We start from the raw sequence: 17,636 nt of genomic DNA, 5'->3' as shown, positions 1-17,636 counted from the left end.
TTCCCGAACCAACACCAGAATACATTTTTGAATTCCCTAACTAACAAAATTTTTGAACTCCGTAAAGGAGCGCTGATACTTGGTGGTGACTTCAATGTCCCACTTGATCCCATCTTAGACACCTCCAAAATGACAACCTCAGTTTCCAACAAGACCCTCAGACAGTGCAACGCCAGACTAGAAGAACTAGCGATTCATGACACGTGGCGAATACTTTATCCCACCAGACGAGATTACACTTTTTATTCCCACCCTCACGAAGTATACTCTAGGATTGATTATTTTTTCACTGACCAACTGACCTTAGCGGGAGTCTTAAACACAAAGATACTTCCCATGACCTGGTCTGACCATGCCCCAGTAGTATGTCAGATAAAGTGGCCCTCAGCACCAGACAGACCTTTCATCTGGAGGTTTGATGACTTTTTGCTGAATAACCAAGTAATTAAAACCCTAATCACTACTAAAATACAGGAATATTTTCAGAATAATGAGAATGGGGAGGTACCGGGCCATGTTGTGTGGGAGGCCCATAAGTGTGTAATTAGAGGCGAACTAATACAACAGAAAGCTTCTCAATCTAAGCAGCTCAGACTCAGATACACGACCCTCCTTAAGCAGATACATGACCTAGAATCCAAACATAAGACAACACCGACAGACGCACTGATCAAACAAAATCTTCTTCAAGCCAGGAGAGAAATACAAGACATACACTCTAGGGAACACCAAATCACCGCACTAAAGCTGCAACAAAAGTACTATGAATTTGGAGATAAGCCCGGTAAACTCTTGGCGAGAGCTTTAAAAAGGAGACAGTCTAAGTCCCACATTCACTCCATATTAAACCGTAATAGCCAAACTTGCTCAGACAGCCCTTCTATAGCAGAAGTACTTAGATCCTATTACCAGAATTTGTACAATCTCCGGGATGAGATGGTCTCCCCAGTGGTCTCTGAGGGGATACCTCTGGGATCCCCTATTGACTCCTATCTAGAACCCTTATCTCTCACGACCCTCTCTGATGAGGAAAGAACGAGTCTGGACGCAGACATTTCTACAGAAGAGGTGGCCAAGACTATAGATAACTTACCGGCAGGTAAAAGCCCAGGCCCAGACGGTTTCAGCGTAAAATACTATAAAAATTTTAAAGACATTCTATCCCCCCGCCTAGCCTCCCTATTTAATAACATCGGAAATTCCCATGATTTCCCATCAACTATGCTCCTTGCGCATGTTACAACCATTCCAAAGCCAGGGAAGTCGACAGACCGGCCTGAAAATTTCAGGCCAATATCCCTCCTTAATGTTGACCTGAAAATTTTTGCAAAAATTTTATCTTCAAGGTTAAACAAATTCTTGCCACAACTAATCTCTCCAGATCAGGTGGGCTTTGTCCCTGGCAGAGAGGCCAGAGACAACACTTTAAAGGCTGCTCTGCTGGTGAACTATGCGCAAGTTAATAACATCCCATCAGTACTTATATCAACGGACGCTGAGAAAGCCTTTGACAGGCTCAATTGGAACTTTCTCAGGGCGGTCCTACTAAAAATGAATTTCGGCCAAACCTTCATCAAAAAAGTCTTCTCTCTATATTCGGGCCCAACCGCACAAGTAAAAGTCAACAATATTCTATCTGACCCTTTTAAAATCTCAAACGGCACACGCCAGGGCTGCCCCTTATCTCCCTTATTGTTCGCCCTCTCCATAGAGATATTAGCACAGAAGATTCGAGACAACCAGAAAATCCCTGGCATTAGGATAGGAGACCAGGAACATAAGGTTTCGCTATATGCGGACGATATCCTTCTATCGGTCACTGACCCGATAACCTCAATCCCGGAAATTCTTCGAGAATTTGAGGAATATGGAAAAGTCTCCAATTTTCATTTGAACCAAGCCAAATCAGAAATTTTAAACATCAACTTACCCCAAACGGACATATGCCGCTTAGCAGATATTTGCAAATTGCGGGTAAAAACGCGGACACTCAAATATCTGGGGATCAACCTCACCCCCAAAACAGAAAGCCTCTTCGAGGCTAATTACACTCAATTATCCCAATCAATTGTGGGCGACCTCTCATCCTGGAGAAACAAACAGATTTCATGGTTGGGTAGGATAGGGGTGGTAAAAATGAATATCCTCCCGAGGATTCTATACTACCTTCAGACTCTCCCTACCCCGTTTCCCAACCAGTACCTATCAAAACTTCAAAGTCAACTGGAGGAATATATATGGGGGGGCATCAGACCTAGGGTTCCCAGAAACACACTATACTTACCTAAAGAGAAGGGCGGGCTGGGCATCCCGAACCTGCTACTTTATAAAAAGGCTATTAATCTCCAACATCAAGTTGAATGGTGTGTCAACTCTAGGGATAAAACTTGGGTCCAGGTGGGACGGGCTATATTGAACACTCAAAATGCAGGCACATTGGGATGGATTTCAAACAAGAACAGACCTAAAATCATTAGCCAGTACCCGCTGCTGAGGGAATTCTTCTCGCAATGGGATAGAACACTAATAGAACATCCGCATATCTCCTCAAATCCTTCTCCTCTTACGCCCTTTACACATAATCCAGACATTCCTTTCCCAGGTATCGCCCTGCCGACTCTTGACAAGACACGACTGGACCAGACCATGTTCCATAGGTTACTACTAAATAACAAACTCAGGAGTCTAGATGAATTGGAGGAGATGGGCCTGAACATACCATGGTTTTTCCACAGGCAGCTTCAGCATTTTGTGCTCACACATAAAAGGATGGGCAGCATCTCCAGACCAGTGAGCCAGACAGAATCATTCTGCCTGTTGACTCGCACTCCCTCACACTTAATCTCAATCATGTACAAGCTACTGTCATCACATAAGGACTGCCATATACCTACCTTTGTTAGACAGTGGAATAGTGAGCTAGACTGCCCTCTCACAGACACAGACTGGCACAAAATATACCACAACCACTCTAAAGCCTCAATATCAGCTAGAACCTTAGAATCCAACTACAAATATCTGTCCCGGTGGTATCTTACACCAGACAAGATTAAAAAAATGTATAAGAAATCAGATGGTAGGTGCTGGAGGGGCTGTGGAGAGGTCGGGACTTTTCTCCACATCTGGTGGTCCTGTGATATGATATCTCCATTCTGGAGCTCTGTAATGGATATCATTGACTCCAAATTAAATATTACATTACGCAGAAATCCGGACTTTTTACTATTCCATGGGCTGCCCAAAATGACAGAGAAACCTAAAAAATATCTACTATATATAATGTTAAATAGCGCAAAAGCCCTCATCCCCCAACACTGGAAATCAGATAAAATCCCTCTTGCAGCAGACTGGGAAGCCAAGGTGGACAGACACTTGGCACTAGAAAGATTTCGATATATGAGAGACGATCGAATCGAAATTCATGAATACATGAAAGAGATTTGGAGACCCCTGGTTAGATGAGCTCCTGATACCTCGCCCCTTTTCAATGTAAACACACGCTTGACCTCCTCCTCCCTTCCCCCCCACCCTTTTTTTTTTTTTTTTTTTTTTTTCTTTCCTTTCTCTCCTTCTCTTCCCCCACCCCCCCTATCCCAATGATGAGAACCCCTTCCTTTCCCCTCTCTCCTCTTCACACCCCTTTTTCTCTCTTCCATTTTCGTATTTCCTTTATTCTTACACTATTTCCTCTTTTTCCTCTCACGACGGGCTCATTATTTCCATTGCCCGTCATAATCTCAAGGCAGCAGAGATTCTTGATGTTTGCTTTCAGTAAAGCATAATAATAACATCTCAGATGTGAGACGTATGGAAATGTTACAAAGAATTTTGGTTACACATAGATTTTATGAACAATTAGTTTCAGAAATGTAACAAACAACTTACTGTAAGATTTCAGTTCTGTATATTGTTGTTGTATCCTTGCTGACCTTTATGCTTATGCAATGTATCATGTTTACTTTCAATAAAGTTTCTTTGAAAACGAAAAAAAAAAAAAAACGATTTTTGGGCAGAGCTAAGCCACGCTGGGTGATGGCTGTGTTTCACTAGAGCTCCTCAACCCTCAAGCTATACGATGCCTATAACATTGACAAAAGTTCCCCTTTTTATAATTATTTAACTCAGTTAGTGCGGTGGAGCATCAACATAACTTTACAGTGCGACACAGCCCAGGAAAACTTGTGCCGGATCATTGATGGGAGCGAGAGACCAGAGGTGATGGAAGCGCCATCTTTACTACCTCCATAAACGCAGGGATAGCTACCACCACAAGCGGCACCGAGCCTCCGCTCCTCAATACAAACTATTGCACAGAGGCTCGGAGCAACGCGACAGCAGCAACCGATCCCAATTGAGAGACTGAGGACACGCTGCCATTCTGAAAGGTGAGCCGCTCGCCCTCACGGGCTCCCTGTATACACTGCTAGGACGGTAGCAAGGCCTCAGTGAGTCACATATATACACGCTAGAGGTAAACGCACACAAACCTCTTGGCCTGCAACGGCCCAGTGCAGCCCTCCCTTCACCTACCAGCAAAACGTACTATCTCCCTTAGAGACCCTTACAGCGGGAGAGAAAAGAGAAATAACAAACATACAATATAAATATAACTTAAGAGGGCCGCCCTCAATCACTAACCATACTCCATATAGAAGTCATACCGTATCCCGCGCTCTCTGCAGGGAAGAGAGCAGAGTGTCGCACTGACAGTGATCTATTATCAACCCAAACATTAAAGATTTAAAAGGCTACGATTTGAGTTATATTATAGCCTCCCAAGCCCCTGGACAGCAGATTCAAACAACATATAGAATACTCAAGCACAGGAAATGATAAGGCAAGGTGCTTATATAACAGGCTTGGTCTTGATACATCTGCAGGCTACTACTTAGAGCATAAGATAACCTTGTACCTCCGTTGTTACTTTTCTTTGCAAACAAAAGCTCACCTTGAGGCTACTATCAGAAAGAGAGTGGGGGTGGAAGGGAACAAAGAGAACTGACATCTTTAATAAGTTATGAACCCCCCACAGAGACACTTTCACTGACTCTTGCTTTCTATAACCTGCTGAAAGACAAAAGGGATGCCTGGCAAAAGACAACAAAGAGAAGTCAAAAGCACTACAACTGGCACTCTAAACAAATATCTTAAACAGGCAGATTCACAGATCCCTGAAGCGCCTGAGAAAAGGGAAAACAACCCACAAATAGATAACTCTCAACATAAAGATCCAAACATGCAGGCCCAACAGCTAATTACAAAAGAGGACTTGTTGCACCTCTCTTCTAAGGAAGATATTAGGGATGCTGTCCAAGAAATGCGAAATCTCTTTAATGAGCTTAGGAGAGACATCACAGCCTTAGACACAAGAGTCACGCAGGTAGAAGCAAAACAAGAACACTCAGCCTCTGAAAAAGCTATTGCTACAGAGACCCAAATTCAATCTGAAACAATTCAGCAACTAAATGACAAAATCGAGGATCTTGACAACAGGGGGCGAAGGAACAATTTACGTTTTAGAGGAATACCAGAATCCGTCCATCCCCCAGCTATAGACGGTTGTTTGCAGAGTCTGTTCCGCACGCTGAAAGAGTCCCCCTCATCACCAGATATTGTCCTAGAACGCGCTCACAGAGCGCTTAGGGCGAAACCCCCACCTAAAGCCCCCCCCAGGGACATCATTGTCCGGTTCCTAAACTATAGGGACAAGGAAGAAATCCTCAAACAAGCACGTCTTAAACATCCCGTACACCATGCAGGGGTGGAGATACAAATTTTCTCCGACCTGTCACCAACCACCCTCCAGAAGAGAAGGGAACTAGGCCATATTACAGCCAAACTGCGGGCCCACAAAATAAAATATCGATGGGGCTTTCCGGTATCAATAGTGGCCACTCATCAGAACAAAACAGCTGTATACCACCCAGGAATGGATGAAAGAACTTTTTACTCTGGACTATCTATTGATGGCGACCAACTTCTAAGGCCCAATACACACCCCCAGGATCCCTCGACCTCACATTCTAACATCTGACTTCAGAGACTATCTCCTTATGAAGGAGATTAATATCTCAACCTGAAAAGTCCACTGTTGTATCCTTTTGCACTTTGTCACACTTTGTCGTGACGTTAGTTACCTCATACTGGACATTATGCTACAAGGGTCACCCTGGGGAAGGCCCCATCTGGGAGTACCCTCCTTATAACAGTTAGCTTAAAATGTTTAACCTGTTGAATAAGAAAGTTTCTAAAGTTATTGCAAATGTTGGTTAAAAAAAAAAAAAAAAAAAAGGAGTTATAATAATTTTATGCCAATGAAAGTGCTAGACATTTGTCCGTGCTCCTTCATGTCTGTCTAACATATATTTTCCTTTCTCCTTCCTTCAATCACCCGAAATAAGAACTTGTTAACCTCTCATTACAAACTAGAAAACACCTTTGGACATCCTCCACACTCTCAAAGTTAACCTGCTGTACATACCCATAGCATACACCTGAAACTTTAGACTAACCCTCATCCCTACTCTCGCAAACTGACCTCCTTTTCGCCATTTACACATGCACCCCCACCCTCTTTATTACCCTATACCTATCCCCCCCCTTTCTCCCACCTCTTACCTATCCTTTACTCCAACGCCCCCCTCTCCCCCACCACTCATTTATATCCTCTTACCTCTAACTTCCCACACTAGACCCATTCCCCTCCCAAACTTCACTCTATTCTCCCTCCCTCATCAGTTTCCAACTAATTACATACCTTTTAATACCTCAATCCCACCCCCTCCCCCACTCTCACCTAACCCCTTCTCTCCGTCACCTTCTCTCCCTCTACAACTTTCCCCACCCTCACCCCTCCCCCCCCATTATCCCTCCCCATACACTCTCGCTTCAGGTTCACACAATTTTATCTAGCTACCTGGATAGGCTCCACCACACTGACCTAACCTTGATGACAGGGAATTAAGATACATCATCTTTTTTTTCCGTACGAGCTTGAGGGTTACGACCCCGTTCACGACCCTATCTCTTTTCTCTATCTTGGTACCATTCACTTAGCAACTTAGTTGCTCAAAGACGAATAATTCTTGTTTTATTTATTGAATTGTTACTGCATAAGATAGTAAACCGGATTGTACCCTCTTTTTCTTTAATACTCTTTCTTTCTCTCAATTCTTGCTAAACCCCTTATTCCCCCTAACTTCCTCTTCTGAAAGCACTCATCTTTCTCTATCTCTCCCCCTCTCTCATCCCACTCTCCTAGACCGCTTTTCCCTCTCCTTCCTTAACCTCCCTTCCCCTACCCCCCCCCCTTTTTTTTTTTTTTTTTTTCTTCTCTCTCCCCTTCCCCCATACAGAATGAATCATCAGCCAAGCAGACTCCGCTCACATGACCTGGTGATGACCACCATCAATGCCAAGGGCCTAAATAATGCAGGTAAAAGGTCTATAGCCTTCAGAGCGTTAAAAAACCCTCCATAGCCATATCCTGTTCTTTCAGGAGACTCACTTCCGAAAAGGGAGAGAACCGAAATGGTTCAACCCCCAATACCCTACAGCTCATTTTGCCTCAGGGCTATCCAAAAAAGGCGGAGTGGGCATTTTAATACACCACTCCATACCTTTAAAGATCTCACATGTTGAAAAAGATCCAGAGGGGAGATACTTTATTATCACGGGACTCCTCTACGAACACCCAATAACGTTAGCCACGATATACAGTCCAAACACAGAACAGCATACATTTATTACCAAATTTTCAAAACTCATCCTTGACCTTGCGAAGGGGCCGGTGTTCCTCTCGGGAGACTTTAACCTCCCGATGGATGCAACGCTAGACACATCAAACGGGGCATCGAGCATCCCATCTAAAATAATAAAATCTGTAAAAAACACAATTGCAAGCCTCCAGCTTCACGACATTTGGCGCACTTTGCATCCAACACTCAAAGATTTCACATATTTTTCTTCTCCCCACAATAAATATTCCCGCATAGATTATTTCTACACAGACTCCAATGGTATAGACATGATTAACGAATGCTATATAGGCCAAATATCTTGGTCAGATCACGCACCAGTCACATGCTCAGTTCAATGGCCAGACTTCCCCCCCACGACATACATCTGGAAACTCGATGATTTTCTCTTAAATGACCCCACCATTATTGCAGAAATCCAAAAATCACTCGCTGACTATATGACATATAATGATCCTAGACAAACATCGACCACGAATGTATGGGAAGCGCATAAATGCGTAATTAGAGGGGAATTCCTCAAAATTAAAGCACGCATTAACAAACAAAACAGACTTAAACATACCAATCTTCTACAAACTATAACACAGCTGGAGGGTAAACACAAAGGCAACCCATTAGACAAAGACACCAGAGAGGCCCTGGATGATGCTAGAGGGGCCCTTAGAACACTCCTTCTAGAAGCACATAACCGTAAAACCCTTAACATGAAACAAAAATATCATGAAGGCAGTAACAAACCTGGCAAACTGCTCGCCAGAGCGGTTCGCAGAAAGCAGCTGAAAACATACATTCACTCCCTGCAGAATCCAGATGGAACCCTGATAAAGGGTAGCAAACAAATAGCAAACTCCTTTCACTCTTTCTATCAATCCTTATACAACATTAACCAACCCACAGACACCTCACATCTCTCTGCGGACATACGCACTAGGAGCCAACTGATAGATCAATACTTAAAGACATTGAAATTACCACAGTTAGACTCTGAACAAAGAGACAGGCTGGATTCACACATCACTACAGACGAACTCCTACAGGCTATTAAAGATTTCCCGAGTGGGAAGAGCCCAGGCCCAGATGGCTTTTCTCTAAAATATTATAAGACATTTAAAGATACATTGGGACCCCTTATGCTCCAACTCTTCAATGAACTAATAGAGCACCCAACACTACCAGCAACAATGTTGAAAGCACATATCACTGTCTTGCCCAAACCGGGTAAACCACCGAACTCCCCATCAAATTTCAGGCCCATCTCCCTTCTGAATCTGGATATCAAAATCTTAGCCAAAATGCTTGCAAACCGCCTAAATAAATACCTCCCAACTCTAGTACATACCGACCAGGTGGGTTTTGTCCCGGGCCGCGAGGCCCGCGATACCACCACCAAGGTGACCCAAATACTTAATTATGCACAAGTCGAGGGGGTGCCGATGGCACTGTTTTCGACCGACGAGGAGAAGGCCTTCGACCGCGTCGATTGGCTTTTTCTGCGTCGAGTCTTGAAGGTCATGAATTTTGGAGATTCCTTCATCAACATGACCTTCGCACTTTATTCATCACCTAATGCTCAGATTAAAATAAATGGCACATTATCAAACACCTTTCCCATATCCAACGGCACACGCCAGGGCTGCCCCCTGTCACCATTATTATTTGCCCTCTCTATAGAAGCCCTAGCTCAAAAAGTACGCCTCAACCCTATGATTGAGGGGGTCCGAATAGGAGACAACGAACATAAACAGGCACTATATGCCGACGATGTTCTCTACACCCTATCTAACATTGAAACATCGATACCTGAACTCCTTAGGGAACTGGAGGAATTTGGTAAGCTTTCTAATTTCCAGCTAAATTTATCAAAATCAGAGCTACTCAATGTTAACTCCCCCCCCGAAAAGATTCAATTCCTCACAACGAACTATAGGGTCCCGCTCTCTCCAACCAGGTTAAAATACTTAGGCATATACCTAACAGCCTCCCCCATAGACTTATTTAAAAATAACTATATTAACCCAAGAAATGAAATAATTAATGACCTTTCCTCATGGAGGAATAAATCCTTATCTTGGCTGGGGAAGATAGGCCTCATCAAGATGAATGTTCTCCCGCGAATTCTATATGTCCTGCAAACCCTCCCTATCCACCTGCCTAAGGATTATCTCACTAACCTTCAGAGAACACTAGAACAATTCATTTGGTCAGGAATAAAACCTAGAATACCTAAAAAGACACTCTACCTTCCCAGAGATAGAGGGGGCCTGGGCTTCCCAAACCTCACACTGTATAGAAGAGCTATTCTCCTTCAAAGGGTGATAGAATGGGCCCACAACACACAACAAAAACAATGGGTCAGAATAGATGGTCAAATCCTTCAGCATAACAATGTTGCCTCTCTGGCATGGATCCCCTCAACCAAACGCCCCAAAAATCTACACAGATTCCACTTGATTTCAGAAACTCTTTTAGAATGGGATAGAACTATAGCCTCCAGTACCCACATATCTACTTACTCATCTCCATTAATTCCAATCCTGGAAAACCCTGATATTCCATACTCCACATTGTGCAGACGCTTACATGCACCATACAGCCTGAGACAGGGCTCTATATATAACGCACTTGCTGACGGTAAACTCAGACCTCAAAGGGAAATGGCAGAATGCTATGGTGACATCTTCACATCATGGATGAGATATCACCAACTGTACCACTACCTAATGCACCACAAACATAAAAATGATTTCTGCAGGGACCTCACCCCATACGAATCCCTCTGCTCAGCCCTAACACCACCCAAGAGGATTATTTCAAAAGTATATAAACTACTACTCACTCCACCTGATACACAGTTGCCGACATACACTAGAGCATGGAATAACGATCTACATAACATTATTGAGGAAGAAGAATGGCTGAAGTCATTCCGCATGGTCCAATGCTCCTCTGTCTCGGCGACTGTCCAAGAACTACAGCTCAAATTACTTACCAGATGGTACTATACACCATCAAGACTACACCGCCTCTTCCCATCGGTCACAGCGACCTGCTGGAGGGGTTGTGGAGAGACAGGCACACTGTTACACATTTGGTGGGCATGCCCCAAACTAACAAACTACTGGTCAACGGTAATCGAGACTATGTCGGAGAAACTAAACATACAAATACCAATCACACCCGAAACCCTCCTCTTCTTGCACCTCCCTGAACAAATGGAGAAGCAGAAAAGGGCGCTCCTCCTGATTATGCTCACAGGAGCAAAGAGGCTTATTCCCAGATTGTGGAAGTCTTCAGAGACACCATCTATCTCAGATTGGCGAAATGCAGTGGAGGAACTGCTTGTGCTAGAAAAACTGCATTACTCATTGAGCAAACAATTACCCTTCTATGACACAATGGTGTCCATGTGGAAATAAAATTGCCACATCTGCTATAGCTCTCAGGCTCTGGATACACCCTCTGCCCCGCCCCCCCCCCCTTTTTTTTTTTTTCCCCTCTTTCCCCTCTCCCACCCTTTCCTTTCCTCACTTTCCACCTTTAGACTAACTCTCTTTCTAAATCTGATGAACATACTATATTGCTGATTAATATCTAACTTTACTTAAATGTTAATATATGGTTTTTATGTTCAAATATTTATAATTTAATGTTGAAAATTCAAGCTAAATACTGACGAAGAGCTTGCAAACATGCACAAGGACAATTGTTGTTAAAGTTTGCTGAAAGAGGGAGATAACAATCCGGCCTAGTCTGGGCCCTCCATGGACTCTTACTTTATTTTTATTTATTATTTTTCCTACAAAACCAAGGACAATCCGAATTTAATTTCTCCTTCTCCCTAGACTGAATGCATATTACTGTTGGGCTCTTTGTTCTTGTAATATTGTTCTTTTTATTTCAATAAAGCTTGTTGGGAAAAAAAAAAAAAAAAAAAATATGATTTTTGATGCACCTTAACAATACAATTGTTTTTATTTTGTGTACTTGTATGAACAGTTAAATTACTTGTTTTGTATGGTTTTTAAATAATGATTTTCCTTGTGCACTTTTGCAACGTATGCATCTCCATCCGTTACAAAAATGCAGTACACACCCCTTAGAGACACCCTGTTCTCAGGGTAAAAAGAACACACACAAAATCAGGCATCTAACAAGATTTTTTTTTTTCCTGCACTAACAGACCTTACAAATGATCATTTTATACATTGAGAGTCATTTTATGAGGGCTTGTGTCCACGCTTTCCTTAGAACTACTTGTTTGCTCGTCTACTGTGATCTTGGTCAGATGTATTCATTAGACTAAAGCAAATTGTTTAAAACAAACACTTACCGAATTCTCCTCGATCCAGTGTGACAATTTCAAGATCATCATCATAAATGCCTTGGAAGAAAAGAAAATGTAATTAGAAAATAATGTCATTGTACTTCAAATTTTCCAGCTAAGCATACAGGAAGTTATGAAATAATTGACTATTTCAGAAAATAGACACATCTTATGCTGGCCCTCTGAAAAGGCAGAATAAAGAAATCAGTGCATTCAAAGTGAGAATAATCCCATTAAGAAATATACAATATAAAAAAAAAAAAAAACATCCTGATTTTACTTACACTTCTGTTTAAGTAAAGAGACTAGATAAGAAACAGAAATGTATTAAAACTGGGATATTCTAAAAACACTGAGTAGTATACAATATTTCATGGTATTTGTCAGAAAGACCATCAATTTAATCTGTCATGAAATAATTGGCGTCAACCTATAAGTATCAGGAGCGTGATGATTCTCAAGTGCTATTGGTTGTCACACATCTAACAATTTTAGGAAGTACAAGGCCACAACATCTGTAAGAGGCGATTGATGCTTTTAATAAAAGATAGACATGTCTGTATGGGGGGGGGGGGGCGCAACCTACCTAATTATTATTTTTTTTTTAGAAGCCTATGGTTCTATCACATGATCACTGATCACTTAAGTGCATTACCCCTCACTAGAAGCAAAAGAGGGTGACAAATATATACTACAATTTTTTTTGCTTCCAAAAGCTTTACTAAAAAGTCCCTTTATTAATAACATGTGTTCAACAGATAATGCTAACAAACTACTTGAAAACCCTAGTGAGCTAGCTGTAAATTGGTATGTGCAATTGGGTAAGTAGTGAGTTTGGACAATTTGCAGAACAAGGTTACCAAATTATCCTTGGTCTCAAGGATGTATGAGGAAAAAAAAACAATTTGTACAGCAAACGCATGGGGGGGGGGGAAGAGAAGAGAAAAAAAAATGGGAGGTTTTTAATGTTACATATTAAGTTAATTTATAGGGAATTACATTTTGAGTTTAATGCCATATCAAATATTCTGTACACAAGACAGCTCTTGTTAATGAAACTTATAAGGCTTAATGCCTTAGAAGGATAAACACGATTAGCATTATATTGCCTACTATTTGCCAAGCGGTTATAGGATTTACATTTTAAGTTTTCTATGTTTAAAATACTTTGACTTTTCTTTAAAAGGGACACAAGCCAAAATTTAACTTTCATGATTCAGATAGAGCATGCAAATAAAATCACTGAACATGTGCAAGAGATTACAGTACAAATGCATATGCTTTTGTGATTGGCTGATGACTGTCACGTGGCACGGGTGGAGGAGAAAATGAAAGTAACTGAAATTAATAAAAAAATAAATCTAATTACTCATTTAAAATGTGAGTAAGTGCTATTGCATTGTCTATGCACACTTCTGATCTTAAGCAGAGACTTAAGATCAGAAGTGTGCACGTGTCTGGAAAACTTTATGGCAACAGATTTGCAAGAATGTTTTACATTTGCAAGAGCACTAGATGGCAGCACTATTTACTGCCATGTGTAGTGCTCCAGACATCTACCTAGGTATCTTTAAAAAAAAAAAAATTGAATATCATGAGAACAAAGCAAATTTGATAATAGAAGTAATTTGGAAACAGTTTTACAATTGTATGCTCTGTCTGAATCACAAAAGAAAATGAAACATATAAAAAGGGAGAAATGCAAGAAAGATGTTCTAATTCATCAGGACACATATTGCACTTGCCTATACCTATGTGTTTAACTACGGAATAAAGGGGGATAACTTAATTACTTTGAGGGACAATGAACCCAATTTTTTTCTTTTGTAATTCAGAAAGAACATGCAATTTTAAGCAACTTTCTAATTTACTCCTATTATTTTTTCTTTGTTCTCTTGCTATCATTATTTGAAAAAGGCATCTAAGCTTTTTTTGGTTTCAGTACTCTGGACAGCACTTTTTTATTGGTGGATGAATTTATCCACCAATCAGCAAGGAAAACCCAGGTTGTTCAGCAAAAATGGGCCGGCATCTAAACTTACTTGCTAATAGGAGTAAATTAGAAAGTTGCTTAAAATTTCATGCTCAATCTGAATCACAAAAGAAATTTTTTGGGTAGTGTCCCTTTAAGGGGTAAAACAATTCTATGGGGCCGATCATGCCACATATGTACCCTTAACTTGTCCACCACCTCTGAGGCGGCAGACAGCAATCCGTCCGATCGGATACAATAGGGTTGATTGACACCCCCTGCTAGTGGATGATTGGCCACGAATGTGCAGGGGGCAGAATTGCACAAGCATTTCACTAGAACGGCTTGTGCAATGATAAATGCCAACAGCATATGCTGTCTGCATTTACACATCGGCGGCCCACACATTGTTAATGACCAGCGTCGTACCCTGTACGTCCCTGCAGTCCTGGGCTTCTCTCTGCCGCGATCTCGCTCAAAATTGCAAGATCGCGCTATTTCTGCATGCCCCAAGAGTGGGGCACTGCAGAAATAGATTTGCAGAGTAACCGTTTGAGACGGCCACTCTGTGACCCTCTCTGCATCAGACAGCGGTGGTATGATTGTTGGTGGGTGGGAGCAATAGCAGAGAGGCGGCCCATCGCCGGTGCGTGTACAGAGGCGGTGGGCGGGGCTCGGGAGCATGCGTGTCAAATTAATACAGCAGCCTAAGGGGGGAGAGGGAGAAGGGAAATATTTTTGGAAAGGGATCTGGGAAGGGGTAGGGTATTGAGGGGGAGAAGCTACACTACAGAAAATACGGGATTATATTTTTTTTTTTGCAAAAAAAAAAAAAAAAAAAAAGAAAAGAAAGTGCAAATTTGTAAGCAAACCTGTACTGGCAGACAGCTGCCAGTACCTAAGATGGCGGTCAATAGGTCCAGGGGGGAGGCTTAGAGAGCCGTTGGTGGGGGGGGGGAGATCAGGAAGGTTGGGGAGTAATGGGGGAAAAACACCCCCCCAAAAAAACAAAAAAATACCTTTATTTTTATACTGGCAGACTTTCTGCCAGTCCTTAAGATGGTGGTGACAATTGTGAGGTAAGAGCTGTTTGAGATGAATCAGGGGGTGTGAGGGTGATTAACCCTACAAGCTACCTAATTAACCCCTTCACTGCTGGGCATAATACAAGCAGCATTTAGCTGCCTTCTAATTACCAAAAAGTAATGCCAAAGCCATAAATGACTGCTATTTCTAAAACAAAGGGGTTCCCAGAGAAGCATTTACAACCAGTTTTGCCATAATAGCACAAGCTGTTTGTAAATAATTTCAGTGAGAAACAAAAGTTTGTGAAAAAGTGAACTATTTTTTATTTGATCGCATTTGGCGGTAAAATGGTGGCATGAAATATACCAAAATGGGCCTAGATCAATACTTTGGTTGTCTACAAAAAATAAATAAATAAAAAGAATATACATATACACACACACATACATATATGTATACGTATATACCATACATACATAAGGGATGCGAAATTCCTAATCGCCCGACACCGGGGACATGCAGTTTTGGGTGCAGGGCATGTGGATTTTTTTTTTTACATTTAGCCCTGCTGCGGGAAAGCAGACCATTAATTTTTTTTTTTTACTCCTTAGTAACCAGACTGTTATTATAGATTTTTTTCCCCTCCCTTATTAAGCAGAGGGTTATTATTTTTTTTGTTTATTGAGCATACAGTAAAAGCTCCCCCCCCCTTATTACCGCAACCATTTCACAGCGTGTCCCAGGCTGCTCAGCTCATCCCTTCTAGTCCACGTGTGCGGTGTTGAAGACTTTCTAGGTCAGTGGTAGACTTGTCCCTTTCAGCCATTTTCTGGCTGCGCAACTATTATACAGTAACTGAGTAAGAGAGATCGGCTTGCTCTGCTCCTGCACTGCTGTTAGCTAATCTGTTAGCTGGAGGGGGTACGTTTTGAAAATACATAAATAGTTGTATGATTTTTCGTACTCAAGTAAGAAAAATCACACATATTTATGTATTTTTAAAACGTACCTCCTCCAGCTAACAGATTAGCTAACAGTAGCACAGGAGCAGAATAGAGGGGTAACTGGTAAGTTAAACCGCAGCTCTGCTGAGCCTGAGATATATCTTGTGAACCTCAAGCATTTGCCAATGATTGATAAGGCTTGTACTCTACACGGGAGATACGATGTTCAGTTTGATCCTGGAGGTATTCTAAGAGTTCCCCTGTACATACCGTAATCCGTTCCAGAGTGGGATAGCCTTACGATCCTCTCATTGTTATCTTTGCAGTAACCATTATCAGAACTTTTTCCCTTTGCAACTGTTCCATACCTATGTATATAGAACTAAAGTGACAACTTCTGTATTCTTACCAAAATCCCTAACTGCCTCTTTATGTTCAACTTGGGCATTTATCCTTAAAACGAGTATCCCTCTGGGGTCCCTACGCAAACTGCCAAATATGTTAAACACACTCGATTATTGCTAAATGTACACTCTAATTTGCTGGACCATTAATGGCTGTTTGCTGTTAATTCATTGCACAAACAACGCTTATGAACTTAAAAAAAAAAAAAAAAAAAAAAAAAAAAGCAGTATAAAAGTATCCATCCATAATATCAATGCCGATAATGTTTAGACTGTGTTTCCAGGGCAATTATACCGCTGTATTCATAACTTTGTCAGTGTTGTTTAACCATTTTTTTTTTTTTAAGCATGTATGGCTATTTCTAAATTCAGGACAAAATTAAGAAACTATTTAAGCATGGGTGTTTTTTGTTGGTTGTAGATGTGTAACCGTTTTTGGGGGTCAAAGTTAGAAAAGGTGCGTTTTTCCACCAATTTTTCCCATCATATTTTATCTTTTTTTTTTTTATAGTAAATTACAAGATATGATAAAAATAATGGTATCTTTAGAAAATCCATTTAATGGCGAGAAAAACAGTATTTAATATGTGTGGGTACAGTAAATGAGTAAGAGGAAAATTACAGCTAAACACAAACACAGCAGAAATGTAAAAAATAGCCCTGGGTAAGAAATTAAAAAATGGTCTGGTCCTTAAGGGGTTAATTTTAGCAATAGTGCATCAGACTGCACTTTCTAAAGCATTAAGGGATGTTCTTAGTTTTTTTCATATAGAAATAATGGCACACTGGGATATTACTAATGCCCTTTCCTTTATTTCTTTTTAAATTTGAGGGCAACATTTCTAGAGTTATCTAGCATCTACCGCCCCAACAATGCAGCTGACAAAGAATTATTATTTTATTAAAGGTTCTTTTACTAATATGCAAATAATGTTGAAAACGAAAATTAAACACCTACCAAAATCATAGCGGTAAAAACTCCAACTCTCATACCCTCCTCCTTGCTGTTGGTCTTCTAGGCCCTTTTCACCATATTTATCATATTTCTTTCGAAGGTCTTCATCTTTTAAAACTTCATATGCTCTGTTTATTTTTAGAAACTTGTCATGAGCTTCAGGATCATTCTAGGGGGAAAAAAAAAGTCACAAAATCATTAGAAAGTTGTGTCTGAAGTTTTGTTACTTCCTGTCTGTTGCCTACTCTTTT

At 41.2% G+C, this 17,636-nt stretch overlaps 1 protein-coding gene across 1 annotated transcript in view; it reads right to left on the bottom strand.

The window, feature by feature from the left end:
- Window positions 1-17,636, bottom strand: part of DNAJC10 (DnaJ heat shock protein family (Hsp40) member C10) — a 204,280-nt gene that overhangs the window by 164,766 nt on the left and 21,878 nt on the right. The window contains exons 3-4 of the mRNA XM_053712848.1: window positions 17,389-17,554; window positions 12,091-12,141 (exon numbers count right to left, since the gene is read on the bottom strand). Coding sequence (XP_053568823.1) covers window positions 12,091-12,141; window positions 17,389-17,554 — 217 coding nt within the window. The remainder of the gene's footprint in view (window positions 1-12,090; window positions 12,142-17,388; window positions 17,555-17,636) is intronic.

This window comes from Bombina bombina, chromosome 1, assembly GCF_027579735.1.
Source record: "Bombina bombina isolate aBomBom1 chromosome 1, aBomBom1.pri, whole genome shotgun sequence".
NCBI classification, from domain to species: domain Eukaryota; kingdom Metazoa; phylum Chordata; class Amphibia; order Anura; family Bombinatoridae; genus Bombina; species Bombina bombina.
The sequence above is the reverse complement of the archived record's forward strand: the minus strand, read 5'-3'. Positions and strand labels throughout refer to the sequence as shown.